Source organism: Nerophis ophidion, linkage group LG05 (genome assembly GCF_033978795.1).
Source record: "Nerophis ophidion isolate RoL-2023_Sa linkage group LG05, RoL_Noph_v1.0, whole genome shotgun sequence".
NCBI classification, from domain to species: Eukaryota; Metazoa; Chordata; class Actinopteri; order Syngnathiformes; family Syngnathidae; genus Nerophis; species Nerophis ophidion.
The window spans coordinates 34,900,777-34,920,492 of NC_084615.1; the positions used below are offsets into that span (position 1 = coordinate 34,900,777).

Consider the following 19,716-nt stretch of genomic DNA (forward strand, 5'->3'; position numbering starts at 1 on the left):
CAAATCAACATCAGAGTGGTTGCAGAAGAAGGGCTGGAAGACTCTGGAGTGGCCTTCACAGTCACCAGACCTAAATCCTATAGAAAACCTGTGGTGGGACTTGAAGAAGGCAGTTGCAGCACGCAAGCCCAAGAATATGAATGAACTGGAGGCCTTTGCCCAAGAGGAATGGGCTAAAATACCTGTAGATCGTTGCAAGAAGCTTGTGTCCGGTTATGTATCACGTTTGAAGGATGTAATTACTGCCAAAGGGTGTTCTACTAAGTACTAAAGATGCATGTAACTAGGGGGTTGAATCATTTTATCAATGAGGTATTAAGAAAAATGACCTTTTTTGGTATTTTGTAAAATACAGTGTTACATCTGAAGTTGCATTTGTCTATTTGACACATCTTTATTTGATATAACTATAAACAAAATACAGAATAAATGTACAACTTGCTAAAACACCAAAATTGTGTGGGGGTTGAATCATTTTGATCTCAACTGTAAGACGATTATGTCATCAAAGAAAACACCTGAATCAACACAAGTCAATGCAAACAAATTGGGCCAGCTGTGCAGCAGTTCTCCAGCATGACTGGGATGGAGACCCCCACTATTGCACACATGCATGGGTCATGTTTTCATTCTCTTCCAGCATCTTATGTAACATGCAACTCGCCATGTCAGCAAATATTCATTGAGGTTAATTCCTCGTTTTACCATTCCTTATCGTGCTCGAGGCGGAGCCCCATTTGTTTGCTTGGGAGGTGGTTGCATAAGGTGGGAGGTGGTTGAACATAAGTGACAGTTTTATTCAATGCATTTTGGCTTTTTATTGCAGGAAGCTCATTAGATGCCCAAGCAGGAGTCTAAAGGTCGTAACTAATAACTAATAAAGTCTGTGTGTGCAGGCATACAGAGCACAAATGTTAATACATTAATACAGTACTTCTCGAATGTTTTTCCGCCAAGTACCACCTCAAAAAAACACTTGGATCTCCAAATATGTAGTATGTATTTGGCCTACATTTTCATTGAAAACAAGCTGGAGGTTTTATTTAACAAGAATGTAGTGACAGGTGGTAGAAAATGGATGTTTTTTACAGTTTGAACAGTAACACTGTGTTTGAATACTTTAAGTGATTATTTGGTGTACAACAAGATGGAGCCTGTGTATAAGTAGTGGTATACATATCACAGTTTGAGAATCAGTAATTAAAATACTGTTTTAATTCATAGCGTTTTGAGGACTTTTGCATCATTCAGTCATAGAGTTGTACGAACAGTTTTTTGTTTCTGCTTTGCTTAAGCCCCAAATGCCTCAAAAAGCTCAAGTTAAACAGGTTTAATCTGCGGCTATTAGCTGGGAAATACTCCAGAAAAAGTGGTATCATGAAAAATAAAGATTCATGTAAAAATATATATATTTGGCTCCATATTTGGTCAGGCCATTGATTATTTTGGGAGGAAAGAGTATATCCTGCCTTTCATTGTACAACATTCTTTTACAGTTTACAAAGTCCACCAATTGGTGGGATACAGTAGGACAAATGTGCAGTAAACAATGTAATTGGTTACCATTTATGTCCCTTTATTAGCCACCAACACACTGGAATGACTCTTGTGTAAGGTTGGTGACACAAGAAGAGTTTAAAGGCCATTTAAGTTCACATCTCGTAACTAAATAATGCAATCACATTCTATTATTTTGGTTAAAACATATATTGTATGTAGATACAGCATTACATTTTTAACTTTTAAAACACCCACATAAGTATTTTCTTCGGGTGTATTTTAATTTTATATAAGGAAATTATTCAGTTGGTTTTAAAAAGTATTTCTTAAAACAAAACCATCAGATTCATCAATGATCTGTATTAACCAGTGTAACATTGTAATTATTTAGACAAAAAGGGTTACACATGTACGATATGGGGTAGTAGAAAGTTTAAACTTTTATTGCAAACCAGCCAGGCTCACAAAATTCTCGAAACAATTTTACAATTTACAGTACATTGAAACAATTTCTATCTACAGTACATATACTTTTTTAGTTGTCTTTACATCAATATACATTACAACTAGTACACTTGACTCAAACTATACAAACTTAAATAGTATTCAACAGCAATATTAAAATGGAATGTTCCACTTGAGGGGGGGGGGGGGGTGCTTGTGGACAAACAGAAAAAAAAAAAAGAGTAAAACAGGGGGCGCTATTGGCAACACTTCCTAAGGCGAGTAGCAGCAAGTCTCTCTGGCTATCAGCATTATTTCTGTTCCGCGTGCAATTGACGTCTTGTGAGTCTCTGCTCTACAGTGTCCTCTGGTGGCGGCTCCCCCCACCTGCAGTCTGAAAAGTTGGAGCCGGAGGAAGTGACTGGCAGAACAAAAAGGCACCTTGAGGAGGACAAACCAAAATGTCCGCTCTGTAACATTGAGTCGACTCCCTTTTCATGAAAGCAGAAAGCACCAAAATGAAGTTGGGACCGGGATGAAGCTGATTTTAAGATGTGAGTACTTGGTGACTTCATGTGCCGCTGCATGAAAGGGATCTACTTGTTCGGTATTTGTGCGTGTAACGGAATAGAAGTTCCACCTTGGACAGCAGGGTGTAGATGCTGGAATATTTACACACTAAGAGACAAAATATCCATCCTGAGTCCAGGTGTTGCAGTCCTATAGGTAAGAGTCCATGGAGGGGGCGTAGGAGAAGCCTACAAAGGCCCCTGCGGCCTCCTTGATGCTGGAAGTCACCAGGGCGCTGTCGGGCGAACAGCCGATGGAGCTGGGCACCGGCTCGTCTGTGAACTCGGGGTCAAAGTGTCGCAGGTCATTGGGGCCCGTCTGGTTGGAAGGAAGGCAAGTTGATGCATTAGCAAACACAATGATGTCACTTTAAGAAAAAAACAAAAGCACTACTTTGTTTATCAGGAAGCGCCTTTTTTTTTTTAGTTAAAAATAAAAAACACTTGTGATTTTATTTGCAGGTACAATGTAATGACTTTTTTAATCCTGTAGATGGCCATTGTGAAACAATATTATCCATCCATTTTCTACCACTAGTCCCATACGGCAGTGGTTCTCAAATGGGGGTACTTAAAGGTATGCCAAGGGGTACGTGAGATTTTTTTTTTAAAAATCTAAAAATAGCAACAATTCCAAAATCCTTTATAAATATATTCATTGAATAATACTTCAAGAAAATATGAATGTAAGTTCATAAGCTGTGAAAAGAAATGCAACAATGCGATATTCAGTGTTGACAGCTAGATTTTTTTGTGGACATGTTCCATAAATATTGATGTTAAAGATTTCTTTTTTGGTGAAGAAATGTTAATTACCGTATTTCCTTGAATTGATTTAAAACCTCTTCTCACTCCTGCGCTTACCAAAGGCATGCGGTAAAAGTAAGCAAGCGCTAATTATTTTAAAACCTCTTCTCACTCCGGCACTTACCAAAGGTAAGCAGTAAAAAATTTAGTGTGATGTAAGCTTGCACCTTAAATCCTACTGAATAGCTCTTAATCCTCTTCCCTTTATGCGATTTCAAATGACTGGTATTGAAATCAGCCTCCTCCATTTTGAAAATGATGACAGAGGAATTGTCACTAGTTTGACCAGGCGGTAATTCAAGGCAGGCGCATACTATATGCCCGACGGCAATTCAAGGAAATACGGTAAGTTAATGAATCCAGATGGATCTCTATTACAATCCCCAAAGAGTGCACTTTAAGTTGATGATTACTTCTATGTGTAGAAATCTTTATAATTCAATCACTTGTTTATTTTTCAACAAGTTTTTAGTTATTTTTATATATTTTTTCTAAATAGTTCCAGAAAGACCACTACAAATGAGCAATATTTTGCACTGTTATACAATTTAATAAATCAGAAACTGATGACATATTAGGGGGTACTTGAATTAAAACAAATGTTCACAGGGGGTATATCACTGAAAAAAGGTTGAGAACCACTGCCTTACGGGGTAGTGATGGGTAAATAATTTACCCATCACTACAGTAAAACATGTCCTATATACAAAGTGTTCCAAATAACAGCGTGACTGAGCCATTACTTTTACAAGTAATCAAATTAGTTTTATGTATGTGACAAGGCCGTTGGTGTCATGTTGATTATTATGTATGTAAACATGACAGCGTTTCAGGCACACCAAGTTCCATCCGCCCATTTTCTACCGCTTGTCTCTCTCTGGATTGCAGGGGGTGCGGGAGCCTATCCCAGCTGCACTCGGGCGGAAGGTGGTGTACACCACGGACAAGTGGCCACCTCATCACAGCACAAACACAGAGACAGCATTTACACACTAGGTACCATTTAGCCAAGCAACCTATCCTTGGGTGCATGCCTTCAATTCAGGAAATATATTTTTACTAATCAAACAACAGCCAGCACCACTTTAAAATAAACAAATAGGAGGAGACATTAAATTATACGCACACGCACACTACTACGTCGAGGGAAAGGTGAACAACAAATCGAAGTACAGTACCAATCTTGCAAAATCCCACAATACTTTGTTTGTGGACCAGGAGACTACGGCCATCAAAGCACCTTCAATCTATTTATTAACTAGTGCCAACACAACCCAGTAAGAAGATCCAACAGCTGCTGTTAGCACCCGCAAAATCAGAGTCTTGAGCCGACAAACAACTGAGCTAATGCTGCTATTTCTGACTCACTCAGGTCTCATGAAACAATGTTTTTTTTTTTAAATAACGCAATCATTTTTGTAATTCTGTAGTAATTAAATTACTGTTTTTCACAAAGTAAAAAGTAACTAATTTCTTCTTAAAAATAATTTTCCAAATGTACTGTATGTATATGACTATACTTTACATACAGTACAGGCCAAAAGTTTGGACACACCTTCTCATTCAATGCGTTTTCTTTATTTTCATGACTATTTACATTGTAGATTGTCAGTGAAGGCCTCAAAACTATGAATGAACACATGTGGAGTTATGTACTTAACAAAAAAGGTGAAATAACTGAAAACATGTTTTATATATTGTAGTTTTTTCAAAATTTGCTGATTACTTTTTCGCACACTCTTGGCATTCTCTCGATGAGCTTCAAGAGATACAGTTGTAATCAAAATTATTCAACGCCCACACAATTTTGGTGTTTTAGCAAGTTGGACATTTATTCCGTATTTTGTTTATAGTCATATCAAATAAAGATGTGTCAAATAAACAAATGCAACTTAAATTGTAACACTGTATTTTACAAGATACCAAAAAAGGAAATTTTTCTTAATATCTCATTGATAAAATGATTCAACCCCCTAGTTACATGCATCTTTAGTACTTAGTAGAACACCCTTTGGCAGTAATTACATCCTTCAAACGTGATACATAACCGGACACAAGCTTCTTGCAACGATCTACAGGTATTTTAGCCCATTCCTCTTGGGCAAAAGCCTCCAGTTCATTCATATTCTTGGGCTTGCGTGCTGCAACTGCCTTCTTCAAGTCCCACCACAGGTTTTCTATAGGATTTAGGTCTGGCGACTGTGAAGGCCACTCCAGAGTCTTCCAGCCCTTCTTCTGCAACCACTCTGATGTTGATTTGGAGGTATGCTTGGGATTGTTGTCCTGTTGGAAGGTCCAACGTCTCCCAAGCCTCAGCTTCGTCACTGACTTCATGACATTTGCAGCTAATATATCCTGGTAGGAAATAGAATTCATAATGCCTTGAACGCGCTGGAGATTCCCGGTACCTGAGGCAGAGAAACAGCCCCAGAGCATGATTGACCCCCCACCATGCTTAACAGTAGGCAAGGTGTTCTTCTCTTTGTAAGCTTCATTTTTTCTCCTCCAGACATAACGTTGATTCATAGGCCCAAAGAGTTCCAGTTTTGTCTCATCACTCCATAGAACATTTTCCCAAAACCTTTGGGGTTTGTCCAGATGATTTTTGGCATACTGGAGTCTATTTTTCTTGTGCCTGGTAGTCAGAAGTGGGGTGCGCCTGGGAGTTCTGGCATGGAGGCCTTCATCTCGTAGTGCGTGCCTTATTGTCTGGGACGAAACCTGCGTTCCCCCCTCTGCAATGTCCTGTTGTAGTTCCTCAGCTGTTACCCGGGGGTTTTTCACCACTGTACGCTTCAAATACCGGACAGCAGTTGCACACAGCATCCTCTTTCTACCACGCCCAGGTAGTGTTTTCACTGTGCCTTTAGCTTTAAACTTGCGAATTGTGCTCCCAACTGTGTCTCTTGGAATGTGTAATGTCATTGCTAATTTCTTATATCCATATCCTTTCTTATGAAGAGAAATTACCTCCTCTCTTGACTTCTTTGACCACTCCCTGGACTTCAACATGTTGCAAATACACCATTGACCATCTACAAGAAGCTGAGCGTCACAGTCTTTTTCAATCAGTTAAATTGTTGTTTGTTATGGTTCTAATCACATCTACAGGTGTTTTCAACACCTGCTTGAAAAGACCTTATTCAAATTCTGTTCTTAAGAGTTATGATCTTCAAGGGGTTGAATAATTTTGTCAATGAGATATTAAGAGAAATGACACAGTTTGGTATGTTACAAAATATAATGTAATTAAAGTTGCATTTTTCTATTTAATGCATCTTTATTTGATATGACTATAAACAAAATACGGAATAAATGTCCAACTTGCTAAAACACCAAAACTGTGTGGGGGTTGAATAATTTTGATCACAACTGTAGTCTCCTAAAATGGTTCACTTCACAGGTATGCTTGAAACTCTTGAGAGAATGCCAAGAGTGTGAAAAGCAGTAATCAAAGGTTGGCTATTTTGAAGAAATTAGAATAAAAAAAATGTTCAGTTATTTGTCATTTTTTTTTGTTAAGTACATAACTCCACGTGTTCATAGTTTTAATGCCTTCAGTGACAATCTAAAATAGTCACGAAAATAAAGAAAACACATTGAATGAGAAGAAGGTGTGTCCAAACCTTTTGCCTTTACTCTATGTATGAATATTATGTATCTGATAACTATCTTTTTTGGTGGAGGGGTCCATATCCATAATTGATGTCAACAATATGCCTCATTGACTGCAATGACAGTTGCTAACATTTTCTGTAAAGTTCTCACCACGTTGGGGTTGAAGGGGGGTGTGATCTTCTTGGCGTTGAGCTCGTCCCAGTTGATGGGCGAGAAGAAAACGTGGTTCTTGATTTCAGTCTGAGGAGACAAAACGCGGATTTCAGCACCAAGCTTGAAGACGAGAAGGCAGCTTTAGCAGCAGGAAGTGGTCGCTCACAAAGTCGTTGGTGCAGCCCAGTCGCTTGGTTCTGTCCTTCTGCAGCAGACCCTCCAGCAGGTGTCTGGCCGCGTTGGAAATGTTGGGCTTCAGCTGCAGAGGTTTGTTCAGGATGTTGTCGTACATCTCTGCCGTGTTGCGGCTGTAGAAGGGAGGCTGCGGGGGTAAAAGAGCAGCAGTTAGGAAGCGGTCACTCCGTTGTCACCATGCGAGTCCAAACCATGACTCACCAGGCCGTAGAGCATCTCGTAGAGAACTGCTCCTAAACACCACCAATCCACCGTGCGGTCGTACGGTTGCTTGTGGAGGACCTCTGGAGCTAAATACTGCAACAAAACAAACACATTCATCCACTGACCTCAACAACGAGAGTGCACTACAGGGACATGTGTCTCGTCTTACCTCCGGCGTGCCGCAGAACGTGGACGTGGTGCCGTTGGGCTCGATGTTCTCCTTGCACAGGCCGAAGTCCGTGAGGATGATGTGACCCTGCGAGTCCAGCAGGATGTTCTCGGGCTTCAGGTCCCGGTAGACAATGTTGAGGGAGTGCAGGTAGCCCAGTGCGCTGGCGATCTCGGCGGCGTAGAAGCGCGCTCTGGGCTCCAGGAAGCAACGCTCTCGCTGCAGGTGGTAGAAGAGCTGCAGGACCAACAAGAAAACGCAATTGTTCACATATGACATTACTGCTGTCAAATCTTTGTTGTCATTGGAACAATCACACTTTTCAATTGTCAGTAAATTATTTGCTTGCTAAATATTTGAACAACTTTTAAAAAAAATACCCCAATATTTTGAGACATGCAATTTTATTGTCTGATGTCATACTCAAACTTGGTAAAGTCCAATCAGAGTGTATTTTGAAGATTGGCTCGTGAGCCCACCTCACTCACGGTCACTCATGCAATACTCTTTAGTGATGAATCACAGGTGTAAACTTGTTCAATTTGACAGCCCTACTGCAGCTATTTTGTTTTTTTGTAAAATTAAGAAAAATATAGAATGAATGATTACATAAAATACAAAACCCAAAACCAGTGAAGTTGGCACGTTAATTGTGCCTTCACAGATGTGTACGTTACCCATGCCTTGGGCACTAATACCATACCATCACAGATGCTGGCTTTTGAACTTTGTGCCTAGAACAATCTGGATAGTTATTTTCCTCTTTGGTCCAGTGGACACGATGTCCACAGTTTCCAAAAACAATTTGAAATGTGGACTTGTCAGACCAGAGAACACTTTTTCACTTTGAATTAGTCCATCTTAGATGAGCAAGCAAAGCAGACTGCATTTCTGGGTGTTGTTGATAAGCTTTCACTTTCCATAGTAGAGCTTTAACTTGTACTTACAGATGTAGCGATAAACTGTAGTTACTGACTGAGCTTTTCTGAAGTGTTCCTGAGACCACGCAGTGATATTCTTTACACACTGATGTTGCTTTTTGAGGCAGTACAGCCTGAGGGATCAAAGGTCTGTAATATCATCGCTTACATGCAGAGATTTGTCCAGATTCTCTGAACATTTTGTTATTACGGACCGTAGAAGGTGAAAGCCCTAAATTACTTGCAATAGCTCGTTAAAAAATGTTTTTAAACTGTTCGACAATTTGCTCATGCATTTTGTTCACAAAGTGGTGACCCTCACCCCATCCTTGTTTGTGGATGACTGAGCATTTCATGGAAGCTGCTTTTATACCCAATCAAAGCACACACCTGTTCACCTGTGGGATGTTCCAAATAAGTGTTTCATGGTCATTCCTCAACTTTCTCAGTCTTTTTCGCCACTTGAGCGAAACATGTTGCAGGTATCAAATTCCAAATGAGCTAATATTTGCAAAAAAAAAAGTTTTCCAGTTCGAACGTTAAGTATCTATTCTTTGCAGTCAATGCAATTGAATATAGGTTGAAAATGATTTACAAATCATTGTATTCTGTTTTTATTTACCATTTACACAACATTCCAACTTCACCGGTTTTGGGGTTTGTAAAAAAGTGTCATGTATCAATGCTATATTCATCCATCCATCCATTTTCTACCGCTTATTCCGTTCGGGGTTGCTGGAGCCTACCTCAGCTGCATTCGAGTGTAAGGCGGAGTACACCCTGGACAAGTCACCACCTCATCACAGGGCCAACACAGACAACATTCACACTCTCGGGCCCATTTAGTGTTGCCAATCAGCCTATCCCCAGGTGCATGTCTTTGGAGGTGGGAGGAAGCCGGAGTACCCGGAGGGAACCCACGCAGTTAGGGGGAAAACATACAAACTCTGCACAGAAAGATCCCGAGCCCGGTATGGAACTCAGGACCTTCGTATTGTGAGGCAGAAGCACTAACCCCTGTACCACCGTGCTCCCTAATGATACATCATTATTTCTAATATTTTAATGCAAACCTTTTCCACAGAAAATTGAAGCCACTTTGTCAGCTATAATGTTGGGATACATAAAAAAAAGGAGTTCAATACAATCTTTTTTTGGAACAAAGACCCTTCCAGCCTGTCTATAAAAAGTGTAATGTTAAAAAGGGACCTATAGAGGGCGCCAGAGATCACTACTTGTTTTCTTCACAAAAGTTCATCTGTCATCTTTGCTCGTCCAACAATGGCAGGAAATTAACATGATTAGACACGCACTGACGGCATGGCTAATTTTGGACCTGAGCCTCTTCTGCTGCCCTTTGACCCCGCCCACCACTTCCTGACCTTCCCCTACAGATGTCGGATGTGGCGTTTCTCCTGGACTCACCTCGCCTCCGTTGATGTAGTCCAGAATGAAGTAGAGCTTGTCGGCCGTCTGGAAGGAGTAGTGCAGCCCCACCAAGAAAGGATGCTTAACATTCTTCAGCAGCACGTTCCTCTCCGACATGATGTGCTTCTCCTGGGGGGAAAAGGTCAGAGGTCAGGAAGGGGGTGGGGGGCTTCCAGACTTGTCATTTCAAACAAACATCAGTGCTCGCTTATACCTCCTTCTTTTTGAGGATTGCCTTCTTCTGCAGGACTTTGACGGCATAAAACTGGTCGTCGGTGCGATGGCGAGCGAGCAGCACCTTGCCGAAGCTGCCCTTGCCAATGACCTTGAGGAAGTGGAAGTCGCAGGGTTTGGCCGAGGGGTTAGATGACGGGCCCAAGTTGATCTGCTGTGTCGGGCTGGGCTGTGGAAACCAGGGGACAGAATTTAGAGAAGTTCAGAATACTAGAGGACATTTGATCATCAAGGGTTGGAATTGGGGGTTAAATCACCAAATGATTCCCGAGCATGGCTACCGCTGCTGCTCACTGCTCCCCTCACATCCCAGGAGGGGAGCATGGGGATGGGTCAAATGCAGAGGATAAATTCACCACACCTAGTGTGTGTGTGACTATCGTTGGGACTTTTACTTTACCTTTATTAAAAGTACACTGCAGACACTGATTTGTACGTTTCCATTATTAGCTCAAAATATTAGCAACGCCTCTTTAAATGCATTTCTACTACCTAATATACCATCAATATCATTTTTCATACTGTGCTTGTATATTAGTTTGGAGCCTATGTGCAAAAAGCACTACTTTCACAATTTTTTAAGTAAATATCTGACATTTACAATATAATCACAAGTTTTGTATTTCATTAGTTTCCCATAAATAATATATTAGTTTTACATTAAAATTAGAAAATAAAAAATGTTTTCATTTAAATAAATAAAACATTTGAACTGATCCTATATATCCTTTTTTCCCCCCCTTCATGATGTAATGTTATTGCTTTTTCTGGTTAGAATTACAACACTGTTTTGTCTTAGCTAACAGTGCAAACCCTTAAACTAAATGCCTTAGGCAACTGTGGGACAAATACAGTTCAACAGTTGTTTTTTCACAAAACAATGTTACCGTTTTTTTTCATTAAAATAGAATAACATTTATTTTTACTTTTCCAATACTTGTTCTCTTATGTATTTTGTACATTGATTTACTAACTAATGTAATTTTATTGTGCATAATTGCACAATAATTCTATAGAAACAATATTTTGAACCAGGTTATTACTTAAACATCCGTTGAGGTTGCAAAGGTGAGCAAAAATGCAACCCAATGTATTCACTTGGAAATAGTGAAGTAAATTATATTTATTTTGTGCTTTTTGTCTAAATCAGGGATGTCAAACTGGTGTTCATTGAGGGCCACATAGCAGTTATGGCTATGTGGCCATAACTGCTATGACTGCTTGTAATTTTCCTCTGGATTTTGTATACATTTTAAATAAATTGTTTTAAGTAGATTGTCCATTTTACAGTAAAAACTTTACATTTACAAAATTTTACTGTAAAATATAGCGTTTTTATTGGGTTTCTTTTAAATAACATTTTAAGGTGAATGGAAAAACAGTAACACTGTTTCAGGGGGTTTTTACGGAAAAAGCTGACAGCTTAGTTGCCAGAATTGTACTATTAAATGTACATTGGTTTTTACAACATTATATTGTTCATGTAAAAACAGTACGAGGTCTTTTTTTGATTCTGGCAACTTAGCTGCCAGTTTTTCTTCCGTAAAAACAAATTTACCGTCTTTCCATTTACAGTAATACAACGTTAAAAACAACAACCGTAGATTTTACAGTCAAAAACTGGTAGTTCAATCAACAAAATTTTTACGCAAATTTTTTTTTTTTATAATTTACAGTAATATGCTGTAAATAATGTCAATAACGCTGGACTGTGCAATATATCCCAAATGGCCTCTCAATAAGTGCAATAAAACTGGACTGTGAAACAGAATAATGTGATATATATATATATATATATATATATATATATATATATAAACACACACACACATACATACATACATATATATATATACACACACACGTATGGATACATGCATGTATGTTGCTATATACACATATATATAGATAAATATTTATATTTTTAAAACCTTTTGTAATGCTTATATTAATATATTATTGTGTATGCACCTTAGGGGATCTGCTCCAATTTTGTTGTTCTTTGAACCTGTTCAATTGAATTAAATTATATTTATATAGCACTTTTCTCTAGTGACTCAAAGCGCTTTACATAGTGAAACCCAATATCTAAGTTACATTTAAACCAGTGTGGGTTGCAGGTGGTTAAAGTGTCTTGCCCAAGGACACAACGGCAGTGACTTGGATGGCGGAAGCGGGAATCGAACCCGTAACTCTCAAGTTGCTGGCACGGCCACTCTACCATGACATCACTGTAATAATAACAATAAAACTCTCTTGTCTTCTATTCTATTCTAAAGAACACTGTAAAATTGTCTTCTATTCTATTCTAAAGAACACTGTAAAATTGTCTTCTATTCTAAAGAACACTGTAAAATCTTATGTAATTTCTATTAATTTAATGGGTCCTTTGCTGTAAAATCATAAAGTCAGGCAGATATTTATTTTTATTTAAACAAAAATGTTTGGACAGTATGATAATATACTGTAATATCTGTTGCAACATTGGATACCATTTAAGTTTAAAAAGGTATGCAATTTCAAGCAGTACATATATTTTTTTTCTGTCAAAGTGAAAAAAAAAAATACATTTACTGAGAAAATATTAAGTACTTTATTCAATCAATCAATCAATCAATGATTATTTATATAGCCCTAAATCACTAGTGTCTCAAAGGGCTGCACAAACCACAACAAAAACCACAACGACATCCTCGATAGAGCCCACTTAAGGGACGTCAGTGACAATGATGACTATGAAAAACCTTGGAGAGGACCGCATATGTGGGCAACCCCCCTGGGCACCCCCGCTAGGGGAACCGAAAGCAATGGATGTCGAGCAGGTCTAACATGATACTGTGAAAGTTCAATCCATAGTGGATCCAGCACAACCATGAGAGTCCAGTCCAAAGTGGATCCAACACAGCAGAGAGAGTCCCCTCCACAGCATTGACACTTATTTCACCGTATTTGCAGGCCAGATTGATTGAAACTTGTATTAGTATATTAAGTACACTAAATGGTAACACCTGAATAAGTTTTTCAACTTCTTTAAGTCGGGGTCCACTTTAATCAATTCATGGTAAAATGATGTCGCAGGTCAAAAGGAGCCCCCGGGCCTTGAGTTTGACGCCTGTGCCCTAAACACTCTAAACTGTTGACTTTGTGCGAGCCACGATGTCCATGTGTATGCTACATGTCAACAATGGAAGGAGACTCACAGGAGGAGAAGGGTTGGCGTTCATCAGCTCAGCATCCTGTGGAGGACTCAAGTTGAGGATGGACTGCACTTCTGGACTAAAAGAGGAGCAGAAGAGAAATGTAAGAGAACATATTTGTGCTGCCAAAGTCACAAAGCACTCACTGTTTGCAGGCGTAGGAGTTAGTTGCGAGCCTCTGGATGAAGTCGTTCAAACCCATCTTCCTCTGTTTCATGAACGCTGAAACACAGAAAAGTCCACTTCTTAACAGCAGTCCAAAGAAAAGGAAACCTCCGGTAAATATGCTCCTTTTTCCGTACCAGAAACTAAAGAAACAAGTCCTTTGGACTTGGAGTAAGTCATGCTGGGCCGGGCTGTGTCTGTTTGGATCGTCATGTCGGCGAGAAGTCGTCCCCCAAAAAAAGTGACAACCTCGTCCTGTGGCTTTTGGCTTTTATAATGGCGGGCAATGCTACGGGGGCGGGGCTTTCGGGTGGGTGTGACAAGCCTTAACCTGATGGGACGGAGCGATTTCCTCTTGGCCAATTAGAGACCGCGGCGCGATGCACCACGACAGTGTTGCTCGCGTCAATAAAAGAGCGGAAGTTGTTTTTTCTTGTATTATTTGCACACTTTTTTTTCGCCAGGAGAACACGCAGTCCGTCACCTGACTTAATAATAATAATAATAATAATAACAACTGAGCGACATTTTCAAGACGAAAAATAGCCTCTAATTATATCCAGACTCGCTATGGTAGCCACAGCAAAACACATATTAGATTAGATAGATAGATTAGATAATACTTTATTCCTTCATAAAAATTACAATTTTCAGCACAATTCCATTGAAGATCAGACAAACATTACAGGGAGACAGAACAGGATTGCTGACGGGTCTGCCAGCTTCCAGCGCCCCTTACAAAAAAGATGAGATACAGTTAAACAAAAAAATAGGAGATTAAAATAAAATTTAAAAATCGGTCTAAGCCTGGGCCCTGGAGAGGGGGTCCAGACTGAGGCCAAGGGAAAAAAACAACAACAACTCATAACCATAGTACACATCCCTCTCACATGTGTGTAAGACGGAAACATCAAACATCAAAGAACACAAAGCAGCGGATCCAACCAGCCACTTCTACATACAGCTATGAATAAAAACTAAAAGAAACATATGCACTGTGGTGGCCTCTGCGGTGTTCCACGCCATCGTCTGCTGGGGTGGAGGGAGCATGGCCAGAGACAGGAGCAGACCCAACAAAGCAACCCAACAAAACATATAGGTGGAATGTAAAATATGTCTTATATAATAGTGCTCACTTATTATGTATGGATGTTTTTGGTGTTTAAGGATACGGGACAAATGCGGCAAATTCCAGTGCAATTGGCTGAACAAAAATATAAATTCTAATTTAAGTATGATTGGCAATCATCAATTGGCCTTTGTGTGTGAATGTGAGTGTGAATGTTTTCTGTCTGTTTATCTGTGTTGAGGTGGCAACTTGTCCAGGGTGTACACCGCCTTACGCCCGAATGCAGCTGAGATAGACTCCAGCGACCCACCGCGACCCCAAAAAGGGACAAGCGGTAGGAAATGGATGGATGGATGGAGGTTTTTATAAGTTTTGCAAGAACTACATGTAATATAAATGGAGTGCTCAATGTTTCTTCACCATTATTTCTATAGTGTCTATTACCATTGTGGGTACAAATTATTGTTACAGTGTAATGCCACCATTATACAACATTTGTATAATAATCCTTAAACAAAGTAACAGTAAAACTCAAAGTATTTATCACTGAATGAAGGACTGGGGGTGGGAATAAAATAAATATTCTTCTTCCCACTCCCTTTCAGGCAAAAGTGGATTATCATGCTTACATACTGCACATTACCTTTTGCATTATATTAATTTATATTATTATATGTTGTCTACCTTGTACTTTTTAGTGTATGTCATTGCCTGGAATAATTGAATAAACAAAAAAAAAAAATTAAATGAGTTTATGAAAAAAAACTCCACTCAATTATAACGGGCCGGAATTACGCTTTCAATGCGCAAAAAAGTGGGAGAGTATAACGCCAAGAGGGGGGGTCGGTGGCCAGGAAAAAGCGGCTGGTCGTGGAAAAGTACAAGGGGAGGGAAATACTCGTTCAAGTTCAAGGGGGACACGCAGAAAGTGGCAAGTTTTTGAGGCACAGCTAAAGTCACAATACCACAAACAAACATATAACTCCAGGGTTATTATTATGTTAGCCTGGACACGCACACACACGTTGCGGCGAACAGATGATACTATAAACAAGCATAACATCTTAAAGAAATGTGTCATTGCAAGACAAAGTTCATTCAAAAATGACAAATGTTGCTGCAACACTTTGCAGAACTACTTTGTGTATGTCCTAGTCCACAACATAATATTTGAGCAAATAAGGTCACATATGTGTGAGGGGAATGAAAGACCCCCTTCAAGATAAGAGTGTCCTCCTTATGTAATCCTGTCCATACATGCATGTTGCGTGGACACACTGTACATGACACTGTACATCCCACTGGTGCTAAATACATACATGTTGCGTGGACACACTGTACATGACACTGTACATCCCACTGGTGCTAAACGTGGAACTATTCCCCCTTAAAGCAGGACAGCCTCGTCAAAGTAAACGGTGTTGCGTTCATTGTACTCACACGTCAAAGCCGTAGTTTTGTCTTTCATATGGGATGCTTTAAGGTCCGAGGCTGGTGGGTGACGGCGAGCTGGATGTCAGAGGGCTAATAATCACATTAAACAGCATTCGTCAGCCAGGAGAAGTTCGTCTGAGGGATTTTTCTTTTCTCCTTCCAGACTCTTTCGCTGAAGGGGAAGGCGGAGACAGTCCGCCTTCTTGTTTCCTTCCATTCGCAGACATGACCCGCGGTGCGTTCAAGCGCGCCGCAGAAAGTCAGAGTTTGGCTCCGGAACGTTGGGAAGCGGTTAAAGCAGGGTTTCCCCCAATCACTAAAATACATTATGGATGGCCATCACATCTATATAGCCATTCGATGATGATTCATAGCACAACAGATTTGTCACAGAAATTGAAATTCGACTTCATCATAAAAACGATAGTCACACCCCCCAAAAAATATACATCCACCTGTAGACTGTTCAATCAATCAATCAATAAATCAATCAATCAATCAATCAATCGAACAATCAATCAATCAATCGATCAATGTTTATTTATATAGCCCTAAATCACATGTGAATAATGCTGTAAAATACTGTATTTATATTTTCCACATGTGAATAATGCTGTATAATAAGCTGTATTTATACTATTCATATATAAATATTGCTGTTTAATAGACTGTATTTATATTATTCACATATGAATAATGCTGTATGATAGACTGTATTTATATTTTTCACATGTGAATAATACTGTATAATAGACTGTATTTATACTATTCACATGTGAATTATGCTGTATAATAGACTGTATTTATATTATTCACATGTCAATAATGCTCTATAATAGACTGTATTTATATCATTCACATGTGAATATTGCTGTATAATGGACTATATTTTTCACATGTGAATAATGCTGTATAATAGACTGTATTTATATTTCTCACATGTGAATATTGCTGTATAATAGACTGTATTTACATTTTTCACATGTGAATAATGCTGTATTATGGACTGTATATATATTATTCACATGTGACTAATGCTGTATAATAGACTGTATTTATATCATTCACATGTGAATAATGCTGTATAATAGACTGTATTTATATCATTCACATGTGAATATTGCAGTATAATAGACTGTATATTTTTCACATGTGAATAATGCTGTATAATAGACTGTATTTATATTATTCACATGTGAATAATGCTGTATAGTAGACTGTATTTATATCATTCACATGTGAATAATGCTGTATAATAGACTATTTCTATGTTTCACATGTGAATAATGCTGTATAATAGACTGTATTTATATTATTCACATGTGAATAATGCTGAGGGGTGCTGGAGCCCCCCAAATATGATAATGGTAAATATTTCTGAAATGTATAGTATTTAATGATTTGTGGGTTTCAAAAAGAGAGCTAAATAGAAACCCAAGACAGGATAAGGAAACACTTCTAAACAACTATATTACAGTTCAAATATGCTGTCATTTATTTAGGACAGTATTTCTCTGTTTAAATAAAGTATACAGTAGAGTGGCAGCACATCACAGTAGATCCTTTGACTTCTTTCATTTTAGTTAATTTTTGGTATTATTCTCAACTTTTCTTGCTTTTTTTAATCACTTATGGAACAATTTCCCTTGTGGATCAATAAGGTTTGTCTAAGTCGGTAGGTAGTAGGTAGGTAGGTATCTTATTGCCATTGCACAAGTACATCGAATACTTTGTTTTCAGCACAAACCCGTTCAAGATTAGACAAACAAACAGTGTACAGGGTTACAGAACAGGAACGCTGATGGGTCGCCACAAGGCGCCCGCGTAAAAGATGGAAAAAAGGTCAACGCTGGGGAAGGATGAGTAAAAAAATACAATCTAGACTGGGCTCCTAAGGGGGCCCAGTCTGGAGTGGGAAAAAAACTCTATAGCAAAGCACATATACACAACATACATCTCGAGATATCTAGCAACAGAGGTGAGGGAATGGGGACCACGATGGCGGGCTGCAGCTCTTTAGGTGCTACCCAGCCGGTGATGGCGTTGAATGGGGGGTGGGGTATGTGTGTGTGTGGCGTATACTTTTTGTGAATGCATGTGTGTGTGTAAGCCTGACGCGTATCTCTGATCCACGACCTTGGTGTCGTGCAGTCGCTATCCTAAGTCTAAGTTACAACTGCTTAAAATCACCTTATATTAAATCTTTGTATTGACGTAATAAAATTGAAATCTAATGCAAAAATATTGATAAGTATTTAAAAATTGTGTGTTTTTTTAATGAGCCATTAACTGTGTTTCTACTACATAATAAAAACTACAAACTTGAGCATTTAACTCTGAAAATCCTAGAATAGGGAGCCAAACCTGAGTGTATAAAAGTATATACCAGGGGTCGGGAATCTTTTTGGCTGAGAGCCATGAAAGCCAAATATTTTAAAATGCATTTTTACATGGGAGCCGTATATTTTTTTAACACTGAATTCAACAAAATGTGTGCATTTTTTTTAAGTAAGACCAACATTTTTAGAGTATAATTTTGATTGATTGATACTTTTAATAGTAGACTGCACAGTACAGTACATATTCTGTACAATTGACCACTAAATGGTAACACCCGAATAAGTTTTTCAACTTGTTTAGGTCGGGGTCTAGGTTATTCAATTCATGGTACAAATATATGCTATCAGCATAATACAGTCATCACACAGATTAATCATCATAGCATATACATTGAATTATTTACATTATTTACAATCCGGGGGGTGGAATGAGAAGCTTTGGTCGATATCAGCACTTCAGTCACCAACAATTGCATCAACAGAGAAATGGACATTGAAACAGTGAAGGTCTTAGTAGGATATATACAGCCAGCAGAGAACATAGTGAGTTCAGATAGCATAAGAACAAGTATATACATTAGAAGTACATTTGATTATTTACATTAGGTTATTTATAATCCGGGGAGATGGGATGTGAATGGAGGAGGGTATTAATAAAGGGTTGAAGTTGCCTGGACGTGTTGTTTTAGAGCGGTTTTGAAGGAATACAGAGATGCACTTACTTTTATACCTGCTGGGAGTGCATTCCACATTGATGTGGCATAGAAAGAGAATGAGACCTTTGTTAGATCGGAATCTGGGTTTAACGTAGTTTGTGGAGCTCTACTATTATAATTAATAACATTGTTATTCTGAAGCTAACCAATAATAAATAAAATACTTCTTACCATTAATGCGACTTCTTGAACAAGTGCGGTAGAAAAAAACGGATGGATGGATTAAAATGCATGAGAATGTTTTATATTTTGAACGTTATTTTTAACACTGTGATTACCAGCGGAATTATTCATTACTTATAATGTTAAGCAATGTCAGCTAAGATTTATCTTAGAGCCAGATGCAGTCATCAAAAGAGCCACATCTGGCTCGAGAGCCATAGGTTCCCCACCCCTGGTATATACAGACACACCTCTAAATGAAGCAATTATTCTAAATAATATCTATGTCATTGTGACATTTGTAAAATATGGAGCACTCATGTGAGGCACACTCAGCATGCGCGCACGCCTCCTTGTGCAAACAGCGTTCCGCCTTTGCAAAGAGACGTATTT

The 19,716-nt window shown here is 38.8% G+C and overlaps 1 protein-coding gene across 4 annotated transcripts in view; it reads right to left on the bottom strand.

Moving 5' to 3' along the window:
* Positions 1-1,917: 1,917 nt before the first annotated feature.
* sgk1 (serum/glucocorticoid regulated kinase 1) overlaps positions 1,918-19,716 on the bottom strand; it is a 118,601-nt gene continuing 100,802 nt past the window's right edge. For 2 of the 4 annotated variants that reach the window (XM_061900672.1, XM_061900673.1), the window contains 9 exons: positions 13,585-13,660; positions 13,442-13,517; positions 10,222-10,410; positions 10,005-10,136; positions 7,660-7,896; positions 7,488-7,583; positions 7,258-7,413; positions 7,089-7,178; positions 1,918-2,832 (listed from right to left, as the gene is read on the bottom strand). In XM_061900672.1, the coding sequence (XP_061756656.1) occupies positions 2,665-2,832; positions 7,089-7,178; positions 7,258-7,413; positions 7,488-7,583; positions 7,660-7,896; positions 10,005-10,136; positions 10,222-10,410; positions 13,442-13,517; positions 13,585-13,660 (1,220 nt within the window). In that variant the 3' untranslated portion in view covers positions 1,918-2,664. Of the gene's footprint in view, positions 2,833-7,088; positions 7,179-7,257; positions 7,414-7,487; positions 7,584-7,659; positions 7,897-10,004; positions 10,137-10,221; positions 10,411-13,441; positions 13,518-13,584; positions 13,661-13,740; positions 13,902-16,112; positions 16,277-19,716 lie in introns of those variants that run through there. The other 2 variants (XM_061900675.1, XM_061900674.1) reach the window with 2 other exon arrangements.